At 44.5% G+C, this 13,385-nt stretch overlaps 1 protein-coding gene across 1 annotated transcript; it reads left to right on the top strand.

Annotated features, from left to right (window-relative positions):
• Positions 1-70: 70 nt before the first annotated feature.
• On the top strand, positions 71-12,980 carry F10 (coagulation factor X). The gene is made up of 8 exons (XM_054384474.1): positions 71-140; positions 2,395-2,555; positions 4,019-4,043; positions 8,528-8,641; positions 9,540-9,680; positions 10,508-10,758; positions 11,524-11,641; positions 12,433-12,980. The coding sequence occupies exons 1-8, from the start codon at positions 71-73 to the stop codon at positions 12,978-12,980; spliced, it is 1,428 nt and encodes a 475-aa protein (XP_054240449.1).
• Positions 12,981-13,385: the final 405 nt, after the last annotated feature.

Below are 13,385 nucleotides of genomic sequence, written 5' to 3' on the forward strand. Positions count from 1 at the left end.
CCCACCCCATCAGACCTGTCCCGGCGCGGCGCGACCCCACCGGACCAGCAGCCGGGGGGTCCGCACTACTATGGCCGGCCGCCAGCTTCTCCTCCTGCTCTGCGCGGCGCTGGCAGGCGAGCTCCGGGCTGAAGGAGGGGGTAAGGCGGCACCTTCTTTACTTGAGAGGGCAAGGTGGGCATGGCCCCTCCTCACAGCTCTTGAGGGACTGTCGGGGGAACGCGGGAGGCGGCGACGGAACGCTGCTGCAGGCCAGGGGCTCCCGCCACCGACTCCGTGAGGGACAGAAGTCTTCCCACCCCCGCCGATGAGGGACCATGCCGGCCCCTGCCTGCGCGGGCGACTGCGGCTGCTAGGAAGCGGCTGGAGACGAATTGGGCACTCCAGGGCATGTCTTGTCTGCACCTGCACTTGTGCTGAGCCTGGCACCCCGCCGAGAGACGGGCAAGCTCTGTCGGGGGGCAGGGAGCTCCAGGGTGCACCTCGAGGCGCTTGAGCCCCAGCGGTGCTGCGTCCCGTGACGGCCCCTCGAGGCTTTTTCCAGTCTCCTGAAGCCCTCCTGTTTCCCCTCTATAAAATGGGATTGCTGGCCCACCCTGCCTTTTGCACCGGGGTGCTTGTGAGGGGAAGCCTGCCCAAGGCTTGGTTCGGTGGTCTCGGCCGTGGAGAAGGCTGGGCAGCAGGGGTGGAGGGTGTCCCTCAGTGTCACTGAGGTCAACACCAAAGTCCAGAGCAGCAACAGAAAGTACCCTTTCAAAAGTCGGTAACTCTTCCTTCAGTGAGTCAGCCTGCTTTAGGCTTTAAAATTAGGTCTTCCTTACATTTCTGGAATGTGCTGCTTCAGCTGACCAATGCCTGTTGCTCTGTGATATCTCTGAAGATGGAAGCATGACAGAAAGCTTGGTAAAGAGAACAGCCAGCCTTGGAAGACTAATTGGCTAGTTCAAGGGTACTTGGGTGATGTGAAGGCCAAGAGCTATGGAGGCAATAACCCCACCAGCTGCATCCTGTCACTTTGCTGTCACTGCAGCGGGAGATGTAAGGACAAATAAGATAGTGGGTGAATGAACTAACAGTTGCTGACCTACAAGTTACAAGTGCTTTCCGTAAGTCTTCCTTGAGAGGAGCCTTTCTGGAAATTAAGCATGGGCTCTATGGGATTGCTTAATGTAAACAGCACTAGCAGAATTTGGCTGCCTCTGACTGATGCACCAATTTCAGTGAAAGCAGAATAAGTCCCTTCCGTGTATTCTTATAGGATATTAGGGTGTATGATGATTGCAATCAGCAAGTTTATTTATTGCTGAATTGAGCTTCATGAAGAATAGCCCAGAAGGCACATGCAAGCTGCCCACTGAGCGTAAGCCACTGACCTTGAAGTGCCATGTGCAGCACTGTCTTCCATACTCCAGACTATGACTGGATATTTTTCTCTGTAAATTCCAGGTGCTTAGAACATAATTAAATGCCAGCTTCCAAACACTGCAAACTTTCCCAGAATATATGAGGTTTATGGGATAATTAGCCATTTATTTACTCCAGTGTTGTTTCTGATTTTCCTGTCTGGTAATGCCTGCTGAGCTCAGTTTAATGCCTCTGATCCTTCGATTTAAATTTACAGCTACTTGCATCCTGAACTTGAAGGCACCAAACTTTTAAAAAAATAAAACAGCCCAGCAAACTGACCTCAGGCTGTACTTCCTGCTAAAGCTGATGTTTGTTTGCTTCTGCTCTGTGTTAAATCTTAGAACACAGATGCCTTGGCTCTACCTGCATACACATATCAGTAACACAGGAACATTTCTAGAGAAGTGTGCAAGCATTTCCAAGGGAAGGAAGATGCCAGTGCAGTGTAGTGGAATTTGGGATGTGAGTGGCAGTAGAACTCATACAAGAACTTTTCCCATCTGTCAGCAGATACATTACTGCATCTTGAGTTTGTATGGCATTTAATTTCTAAGCTACAAGCCCCTGGAGCAGGCAATGATGTTGCCTAGTAGTCAGCTTTAAAACCAAATCAAGGAATGCAGTCTCTCTGGCCTTCAGAGAGAGTCGTTCTGTTCAAGACTGGAGTCTTGAGCAAGAGCACCAGAAATATAAGCCCTCAGCTACAACCTGCATGTTCTTGTTTTCAAGACTAAACATAGTAGCAGATAATTTTGGGAACCTACAGTTTGTTCTGGAGTTGCTGATTCTCAGAGAGAGACTGCTTTGAGAGATCCTGAGATGTATTAGCCTGTGTGAAGAGTAACTCTGCAGGTAATGTTGTGTAAGGGTAGAGTGGTGAAAGGGTCTGCTTTGGTTCTGTTTCTGCTTCACATATTTCTAATGACATATTTCTAATGACACCACCAAATGTTACCTGACAGCTGTATGATTTTCTCTTTTGCCTAGTATTCATCAAGAAAGAAAATGCTGATAATTTCTTGGAAAGGACAAAGCGTGCTAACTCATTTTTGGAGGAATTTAAGCAAGGGAATATTGAAAGAGAATGCATTGAGGAGCGCTGCTCAAAAGAAGAAGCGAGAGAAGCCTTTGAAGACCAGGAGAAAACTGTAAGGATTAAGTAAATAGGAAACATAAGTCTATATATTTTGTGTTTATAAAATATATTAAGGGTTTTTGAGCTGACCATCAAAACTCAAAAATTACTCCCAGTCACTTAAAGAATAAATATTGTGGTTGGATTTGCTAAGGCATAAACATCTGATAATTCTTAATTTAGCTCTTGCAAGGCTGGCTCATGTTAAGGCCTCCATTCTTTTACCTGTTTTGATCTGTTTAATTTCCACTGTGTTGCAGCGTGGTCTTAAAACTACCACACACTGTGAGGTGTTTGACCTTTAAATACCTTGATGCTACCCATTCAGCCTCTCTGGAGGTGTAGCTGAATGTCATGAATATGGTCAAGACTTCTTAGGTGGAGAATCCATGGGAAGGTTGAAAAAACAAATGCTGACATGGGAGATTTCTGTCAAACTTACCTCAAGCAGCTCTGTAGTGCTTATCATTTTGTGACTCTCTTTTTCAGTATCCAAACTGATGAAATGCACACTGTGGTCAGTTCTTACATGCCTTAATGTTAAATTGCCCACACGGGATGAAGTTTATATGTGTGACTCTTGTATCACCTGCCCTACCCCGATGGCTGCCTGACTTTAGACAGAAATGCGATCTGTTCCCAAGCTCAAGGGGGAGTTAAAGAGATGGGACAACTATGGAGACTGGGGTCAGCAGAAAAGATGCTTGAAAACTTGAAGCGACTGGCAGTGGAGGGGAATTGGGCACATCAGGTGTACCTAGTCTGTTAAGAAGAGCCCTGAAACTGGGGTTGAGGCCAGATGCATTTCACTTTGGCGTTACTTGATGCCAGAACGTTCTTGGAGTGGCCCTGAGATGACCTGGGTGGGGATTCATGGGTGCATTGCCAGGGTACTTCGGAGCATAAAGGTTGGCTGATCCATAGCAGAACCAGCACAGCCTGTTCTGAGCAGTGCCCCAATGTCACTGGAAAGGACTGTCTTGGACAGACAGCATACCTGGAGTCCTCAGTGCAGAGGGAAAGAGGAATGCAAATTGAGCAAAATATTTTTAAATCTCAGGATTTCTGAGGCCCTCATTGATCGGAGTATGGAGAGGAGGGAGCTGAGACTGAGAATTTGACATTACAGGAATGTAAATTCCATTAGTTTTGACTGAATTTAAGATACAATTATGCAAGAAATGAAGTGCCTTGTGCTAAGTGACGCACATTGGGAAATCTCTAAGGAGTTGTAGATAGTTCTGAAAATGGTATGAGACTTGGTTTTGTAGAGCTGGGCACTATAGATGGGTCATATGGCTTTAATTTATTAAATGGTAGTAGCAGCTATGCCTATAAGGTAAATGTTTGTTTTAACAACTGTTAGCTGCAAGTATCCTCTGTATGAAAGCTCCCATATTTTTCTGAAGAACCGAGTAATTCTCATCTGACTCTTTCTGTCTCCTTTTATTCCCCTTTCCCTACACCAACCTGTAGGAGGAATTCTGGAACATCTATGTAGGTAAGAAACATGCTGCATTTGTTTAAAGAATTAAGCCTCCTTATTGCAAGGTTAAAAAGGATGTACATCTTAAGGAACCACTCCCTTCTCCCTTCAGTGTAGGACACCCTTACATTGTGTTTCCTGTGAAGAAGGAATCTGATTCACTGCCTTGCTGTTGCTTGAACCCAGTTGCTTCGTTTGAAGACAAGGTTCAGCTACCTGCAAGTGCTGGGATGATCTTTATCTTTGCTAAAACCAGGACAGTGGCCCTTGGCATGCAAAGGACAGTGAGGAGCAGAAACTGGGCATGAGATTCTGCTGGTCAGTTATCCTCCAGAGGGGCAGCTCTGGATGGGGGAATTCCTGATGTGAATAGTCCTAGATGAGGGTGGCACTTAAATGCCGTGGCCAACACAAAGTCATTAAACTCTATCACACAGTCACTTGCCAGTTAATGACACATTCCATGCCAGGCTGTTGGGCATTCCTGTATTACGGAGCATTTTGTGGGATGTCTTTTCTATAGAACTGTTTGACATTCAAGAAAGAGATGCCAGTAGATTAGCAGATGCTACCCATCAAGTCTTTCTGGATTCTTGTTTTTCAAAGGTCTGAGTTGTGTTTATTAGGGTTCTAATCTTCGTAGTCACTATGCAGGGCAGATTTTTTGTATGTTAGTGTTTGGTACTGTGTTCTCCAAAAGGTATGTGGCCAGCTTCCACGTTAGGAGTACCTCAGAAATGTTGATCAAAGACACCTCACTTTTTCTTTGGAGTCTGCAGAAAACTAAAGACAGTTGCTACACAGAAGATGCAGACTTTCACAAGCCTGTAAGCAGGGGATGAACCCTACAGGCTGAAATTTCAAGTAAAGCCTTCATCAGTGTTGCAGAGAATCAGTGTAGGGAAAATCTAAAGTAGGATCAGAATCACAGAATCAATAAGGTTGGAAAAGACCTCAAAGATCATCAAAGTCCAACCTGTCACCCAAGACCTCATGACCACTAAACCATGTCACCAAATGCCACGTCCAATCCCCTCTTGAACACCTCCAGGGATGGTGACTCCACCACCTCCCCGGGCAGCACATTCCAATGGCCAACCACTCTCTCTGTGAAGAACTTTCTCCTCACCTCCAGCCTAAACCTCCCCTGGCACAGCTTGAGACTGTGTCCTCTTGTTCTGCTGCTGGTTGCCTGGGAGAAGAGACCAACCCCCTCCTGGCTACAACCTCCCTTCAGGTAGTTGTAGATAGCAATGAGGTCACCCCTGAGCCTCCTCTTCTCCAGGCTAAACAGTCCCAGCTCCCTCAGCCTCTCCTCATAGGGCTTGTGCTCAAGGCCTCTCCCCAGCCTCGTTGCCCTTCTCCGGACATGCTCCAGCAATTCAACATCTTTCCTAAACTGAGGGGCCCAGAACTGGACACAGTACTCAAGGTGTGGCCTAACCAGTGCTGTGTACAGGGGTACAATGACCTCCCTGCTCCTGCTGGCCACACTATTCCTGATGCAGGCCAGGATGCCATTGGCTCTCTTGGCCACCTGGGCACACTGCTGGCTCATGTTCAGGCACCTGTCAACCAGTACCCCCAGGTCCCTTTCCACCTGGCTGCTCTCCAGCCACTCTGACCCCAGCCTGTAGCTCTGCATGGGGTTGTTGTGGCCAAAGTGGAGCACCTGGCACTTGGATTTGTTGAATGCCATCCTGCTGGACTCTGCCCATCTGTCCAGCCGGTCAAAGTCCTTCTGCAGAGCCCTTCTACCCTCTAACAGATCAACACCTGCTCCCAGCTTGGTGTCATCTGCAAATTTACTGATGATGGACTCAATCTCCTCATCCAGATCAACAATAAAGATATTGAACAGGATGGGGCCCAGAACTGATCCCTGGGGGACACCACTAGTAGGATGCTGCTTAGCCAAGATCTCTGCAGAATGGAATGCTCTGGCACTGCAGAGGAGGCAGAAACAAGGAGCTGTGCTTCAGGCTTCAAATCTGTCTTTCTTTTGGTAAATGGTGGTTTCACCTTCCTTCTGTTGAGGATGGACATCAGTCTTCAATGCCTCTGTGGTGGACCACGCAGACGCAGCCTGCGGAGCACTCTTGGGTTTGGCCATGTATAGGTACAGGAGGGGTGTTGAGATGTTGGGGCAGTGCACAAAGCCGAGCACATGTTCCCTGTGGCAGATAAAACTTCAGCAGATGAGATCACAGGCAAAGCCACCATGGATGTGTCAAACTGGATCTTTAGGATGAGCAGCTTAGAATCATAGAATCAGTTGGGGTTGGAAGGGGCCACAAGGATCATCTAGTTCCAACCCCCCTGCCATGGGCAGGGACACCTCACACTACATCAGGCTGGCCAGAGCCTCATCCAGCCTGGCCTTAAACACCTCCAGGGATGGGGCCTCAACCACCTCCCTGGACAACCCATTCCAGGCTCTCACCACTCTCATGGGGAAGAACTTCTTCCTCACATCCACTCTGAATCTCCCCACTTCCAGCTTTGTTCCATTCCCCCTAGTCCTGTCACTACCTGATATCCTAAAAAGTCCCTCCCCAGCTTTCTTGTAGACCCCCTTCAGATACTGGAAGGCCACAATAAGGTCACCTCGGAGCCTTCTCTTCTCCAGACTGAACAGCTCCAACTCTTTCAGTCTGTCCTCATAGGAGAGGTGCTCCAGCCCTCTGATCATCCTGGTGGCCCTTCTCTGGACACGTTCCAGCATGTCCATATCCCTCTTGTAATAGGGGCTCCAGAACTGGATGCAGTACTCCAGGTGGGGTCTCACCAGAGCTGAGTAGAGGGGGAGAATCACCTCCCTCGACCTGCTGGCCACACTTCTCTTGATGCAGCCCAGGATCTGGTTGGCTTTCTGGGCTGCAAGTGCACATTGACATCTTGCCTCCTCCATGGACACTGCTGTTCTTCCAGCTGTTCCAAACAGGTAGAACAGGTGGTAAAATACCAAAATGAAGTGAAGACCTAAACCAATGAATTAAGCAAGTGTCACTTGTCCAGATATTATGCTTTTCTTATTGCACAATGCAGAAGAGCCCAGCAGGATCATTTGGTGGGGGGACACATGTATTACAGCAGGTCACTGAATGGGAGAGTGTGTAGGTGTGAGCTGAAATTTCCCCCCCCCCCCCCCAACAAGTAACCAGGCTAGCCCAGTCTGTAAGCAAATGAAGGCTGTATTTACAAGCAGAGTCTAAAATCTATGATGAAATGCAATGAATATGTACAAATATACAAAATTCACAACATTTACAAATATATACAATCAACAGAAAAAGCACAACCGATCTCCCTTTGCTTCCCCCCAAGGGGACCCTCCCAAAGGGGCCTCTGTCTCTCCCAGGAGCTTCCCCCCAGACCCCCCTGGACAGAGAAGCAGAGATAGTTAAGCAGAAAGTTGTTAACTTAGCTGCCAAGGTCAGTACGTGTTATCTTCAGCCAGAAGAGAAGAAGAAACAGCAACCAGACAGCCCAGCAACTGCCCCCACTGCCGAACGCAGAATGTGCAGAATGCCTACTTTGTTTTGGGTAATAGTTCTTAAACATTTCTATCTATCCAATGGAAGTGTTTAGAACAATTGTTATTGTGCTTTCTTACACCCAATAGTGACTTATTTACACTCTTTCACTTTCTCTGTTTTGAATTTTGCAAGGAAAAAATTAAAAAGACAGTTTCAAACCATCACAGAGAGACCATGTCTGTGGGCATCAGTGTGGGAGTGGGAGAAAGGGCTGATACATGGAGCATGTCTGCAAAGATAGTTAAACCTCACTTTAATACATGTAACTGTGTGAGGTACATGTGGCTGTGGCCATGGAGTCAGATCAGCCTGTTGTGTCTAGGTCATGGGATGGAGGAAAGGCTGTAGATCTACCTTTGAAATGTAGGAGATCCCAGTGTAGATGTGGAGAGTGTGAGGTAAGAGCTTATTTTTTTGCGGCTGAAGCGTATACCTCAGCAGATACAATAGGAAATTTGGTCTGCACACATGAATTTAGCAGGGCTTTGCAAAGCATTTTTTGGTTTGTTTTTCTTCTGATTAATATACTGATGTCTGTTTGTTTAAATGAACAGCACTGCAGGTGTACACGCAGAAGTGATGAAATGACCTTTAAAGAAATAAGAGTTGAGTTGTCCTTACTATGTACAAATTGCATGGAAATGGTTAATAAAAGGTTAATATCTTTAGACAGCAACTGCAAGGTAGAAATGTCCTGTCCGCTTTTACAGCCTTCACTGTAAATGATGTATACTCTGACCATGATGTATTACTTTATCTTCCTACAAAGAAAGGCTTGTGTACATGGTGTCATACAGTAGCCACCAAAGCTAGACTGCATTTAGACTGTTGTGTCTGGAATGTGTCAACTCACAGGACATAGATTTTCAAGAGAAAGATGAAATACTGCGAATTAAAACCAGCACCCCTTCAGAGTTCACTGAAAACGCTTACACTCTTAAAAAAATTTTGTTTTTGTAGATGGGGACCAGTGCAGCTCAAATCCGTGTCACTATGGTGGACATTGTAAAGATGGAATTGCTTCCTACACTTGCTCGTGCCTGGATGGTTATCAAGGCAAAAACTGTGAATTTGGTAGGTTTCTGCTTTAGAGAACTGTGGCAATAAATTTCCAGGGAACTGAATCATAGTTAATTCTTTCTTAGTGAGCGTTATTTGCATCTTCAAAAACCGGGTAGAATTGTATGGCAATCAAGGATGAGTTGGAGGACAGTACCAGAAACACAAAGCCCTGGTGGCTCTACAGCTGAATAGTGTTGAAGTGTTCTGAAGTTACACTTGCCCCAAAGAAAGTCCTGCTAGTTATGATAGAGTGTCTTTGCATGAGCTTGAATCCCCAAAATATGACGATAAAACTAAGAAGCACAGGATTGTTATATTAAAGAGTCATTGTTCCAAGCTCAGAAGTACAACCTCTCTTCTCAGCTCACCACAGTGAAGAACCAAAGAAAGCAGGTGCCAGTAAACAGTGCAGAGACTTTTTCAGCTTTGCAAGGAATCATTTTTTTTTTAATATAAATCCTTCCTGAGTCTCATTTCTGTCTCATACAGCTACTACCCTAATGATGTCCCTGAAGCGTCTGTCAATAGCCAAGAAGTAAAAATGTGTGGAACTGAAGTTCAGACACAGGACTGAGGGGAGTGATGGAAAGCTATGTTTAAAGGCAGGAGGGAAGAATTGTGTGAGGATTTACCAACATGTGGACTTGTCTGTCAGTGTTTTATTCGTTTCACCCCTGTCACTTTATCTCTGCATTTTAAACTCACCCTGACATGGCCACTGGGCTCACTTGGACTTGACAAGTATGTTCTTGCTAAGCTCCACTCATGTTCTTACTAAGCTGTGCTTCAGGTATTTTACAGGTGGAGATACAGATCCTGCTTAAAGAGTGCAGTTCAATTTGGTGAACTCTGAAGTCTTCTGTGAAGTCAATGCTTATTTACAGTTTTTCTTCAAACATCTCTCTTACAGTCATACCAAAGTACTGCAAAATAAACAATGGTGACTGTGAACAGTTCTGCAGCATCAAAAAAAGTGTTCAGAAGGCTGTTGTGTGTTCCTGTGCAAAAGGGTACACCCTAGCAGAAGATGGCAAACACTGTGTTTCAGCAGGTATGAAGCCATGTAACAAACTAACAGCGATGCTGGTGAGACTTGTTTCACAGGTTAAAAATGTCTTTCGAACCATCAGTATTTGTGCCATAGATTTAACACTGAGGCAAACTGATTTCCAAAGCCTTCCATTTGTGATGTGATGCAATGGACTTACCAAAATTTAGCTCATTTGGAACCCTTTGAAAAGTGCCTTTCACAGAATTCCCTGAGAAGACTCCACGGTCTCAGGAGACAAGTGATTGCAGTTACTTAAACACTTATACTCCATAAGAAATAGCAGCTCACAAACTTTCCTGCTTTAGATTTTAGTTAACATAATCAAATAGTAATTGGGTACATTAAATAATTATAATTAATGCTATTTACATTTATACATTTTTGTTATATTTTAACAGGGAGGAGGGAGGAGGGAGGATAAGTCAAGATACACTCCTGATGTCGTTTTCATATCCTCTAATAATACGTTTCTGTCCTGAGCCCTAAAATAAAACACTTCACTCAGTTTCTTAATGTAAGATGGTTTTAGTAAGAGCAAGTACATGAATATAGCAATGTCAGCAACTGAAGATGATGTTTTACATTTTAAATGCTTTGAAAGCATTGTCCAGAGACTGAACCTATGGATGAGTTTTAGGACTATAAGATGCCTGTTCTTTTCAAACCATCTGGTCTTTCTCCTTTATTGCATCTGCCAAGGTTTTGCTAGTGTTTTGAGAGCAGGACAGCTGCATCAACTGGTTTGTTGTGAGATGGTGGTGTTAAGGAATTTCCTCTTGTGCCGACACTTCTGTCCATCTCTAATTTTTACATTCTTGTCTTTACAGTAAAGTATCCATGTGGAAGAGTTTTTGTGAAAAGGAAGAAAAGGTCAGTTATTTTACCTTCTGACAATAGCAGTGTAATTAGTGATCAAGATGGCCCTTCCACAAATGGGACAATTTTGGAGGAGGACTTTGTTACTACCACAGAAAGCCCAACCGTCAGTCCTGGAAATGAAACAAGTAACAAGAATCCACATGTCATTACCAGGATAGTAGGTGGTGATGAGTGTCTCCTTGGAGAGTGTCCATGGCAGGTAAAGCTGGTGTTTGTGCTCTGTGTGTACGCAGAGTGCGTTTCTGAGAGCAAGCGTTGTTCATGTCACCTGGTGGCCTTCTGAGTGTTACCCATGTAGCAGGCTATTTGTAGTTGGATCTAGCTGAGTTGTAGGAACCTGAGCACTTAGATGTGCTGTTATGTGAACTGCAGTCTTACAATGTTGATGATGCTGTCACCAAGAGGGCTTTTGAGTCATGCTGGCCTACCAGTGTAATTTTTGTATATTATCTTCCATTCCTGCCTTAGAGCAGCCCATTCAGGTAGCATACCTGAGAGCATGTCAAAGAAAGCATGCATTTGCTTCACACATCAAAATTTTCCTCTTCAGTTTGGATCAGCCAAAATGAGTTTCAGCATTTGGGACACTAAGGGAGGGGTCAAACAGGAACAGAATTTGGACAGCAGTTCTTTGGGGTGGTAAGTCCAAGGAATGGTGTGATTTGGAGGCTGCAGTATCCCCTACTCAATCAGTGGCTTGTTCCTAAAAGACATAACTAAGAACTGGGAGTGAGGTGAGGTGGGGTGGAGCATCTACATCATGTAAAGACAATCTAGATTCTGTAGCACATGCTTGCTCATGTGTATGCAATACTAGGGCATACCTGCCAAGTCATAAATGTTATCGTAATAAGCCTGTATATAATGTGCAGAGAAATCAGTTACCTGTTTATAGCTTATAGCTCATTTAAGTTAATTCTACACTTACCATCTTTTTTTTGGTTTGGTTTGGTTTTTTTTGCAGGCTGTTCTGTTAAATGAGGAAGGGGAAGAGTTTTGTGGTGGAACTATTTTAACTGAAAATTTTATACTTACTGCAGCTCATTGTATGAACCAATCTAAAGAAATTAAAGTTGTTGTTGGTAAGTGCTTATTTATTTCACTCCTCTGACGTTTGAACATGTGTTGTGGACTAGTCCTCTGTGCTCTAAATCTTGTGTGAGATGTAGTCATATTACTTTATTTCTTATGATTTGCTACTTTGTTGCTTTTTATTATTTCTTGTTATTCTGGACATCCTGCTTTGTAAAAACAGAGATAGCTGATACAGGAGGTGATAATGGTACATCCCTTTCTTTTTTTTGCTAGCTAATTGGAAGTGATTAAGAACAAATGTTCTTGAAATATTGGCTAGCATTGTATTCATCACAGTAGTGCTTCTTCAGAAAGCTGATCATTCCAGGCACACCTGAAACATGCAGATTTGTTTGTATAGGAACGCTCAGGAAAGCTATGACACACTGACTACAGGAAGAAGCAGCAGGCTCAAATTATGACAGCCTCACATGTGAGGCATGAAACAGCATCAGCAAAACTTTATATTTGCACTGTTTTGGTCTTGACCCTGGCCAGTTTCTCTTCTTCTACAAGCCAGGCTTAAGCTCCTGTAAGAGCTTCCACCCAAAGTTGTGTTCATTTAGCTCAATGGGTTTATGCTTTATGTAAACTGGTACCAAAATCTCCATGGACAAAAGCTTGGAACTGAAGCTGATCCAGGCACTGCTAGTAACTATTGCAATACATTTTTATAGTTTGTGTAGCGTAAAGCCTTATGCAGAGTGTTAAGAATGGGTATGTTAATCTCCTCCTCTGTCAAGGTTGTTCTTAATTATGCTATCTCCATATTAATCAACTTTTCAATAATCTCATGCAGGTGAAGTGGACAGAGAAGAGAAAGAGCAGTCTGAAACGATGCATACTGTGGACAAAATACTTGTTCACTCCAAATACATCGCCGAGACATACGATAACGACATAGCCTTAATAAAGCTGAAGGAACCGATAACGTTTTCTGAGTACGTTATCGCAGCTTGCCTCCCTGAAGCAGACTTTGCTAATGAAGTTCTGATGAACCAAAGATCTGGGATGGTTAGTGGCTTTGGACGTGAATTTGAGGGTGGACGACTGTCCAAGAAACTGAAAGTGCTTGAAGTCCCCTATGTTGATAGGAACACTTGCAAGCAATCCACTAACTTTGCAATAACAGAAAACATGTTCTGTGCTGGTTATGAGACAGAGCAAAAAGATGCGTGTCAAGGAGACAGTGGAGGCCCCCATGTGACCAGATATAAGGATACTTATTTTGTTACTGGAATTGTTAGCTGGGGAGAAGGATGTGCAAAGAAAGGCAAATATGGTGTCTATACCAAACTGTCCAGGTTCTTACGCTGGGTAAGAATGGCCATGAGACAGAATTTGTAGTGGTATGGCTCTCAATCCTCCTGCTGGCTAACAAAGTGCAGTTTCTGTAATGGAAACGTGACTCTTTCTTTCTCTTTTTTTTTTTTTTTTTTACTTTTTTTTAAAGCCACAGCTGCTAATCTTGTTTTCAGAGCTGATTCCTTAAATTTATGGTGTTGCTTCTTTTTATTTTATTCCTGGCTTTAAGCGTGTATATGCAGACTGCTGGTGGTGTTTGGCATTTGTACAATGAGGGGCTCAGCGGGGTCCTTGGATTCTTGTTTGGTTGTTTTTCTGTTGCCGTTTTGGTTCCTGTGTGTTCACCCAAGGGCTCCCACCAGAGGCTCCAGAACATATGAGCCTCCACTAATTATGAAAGAAGTGGAAAGGACAGGACTTTGGTTAATACTCATATTACATCCATCT

Source organism: Indicator indicator, chromosome 1 (assembly GCF_027791375.1).
Source record: "Indicator indicator isolate 239-I01 chromosome 1, UM_Iind_1.1, whole genome shotgun sequence".
Classification (NCBI taxonomy): domain Eukaryota; kingdom Metazoa; phylum Chordata; class Aves; order Piciformes; family Indicatoridae; genus Indicator; species Indicator indicator.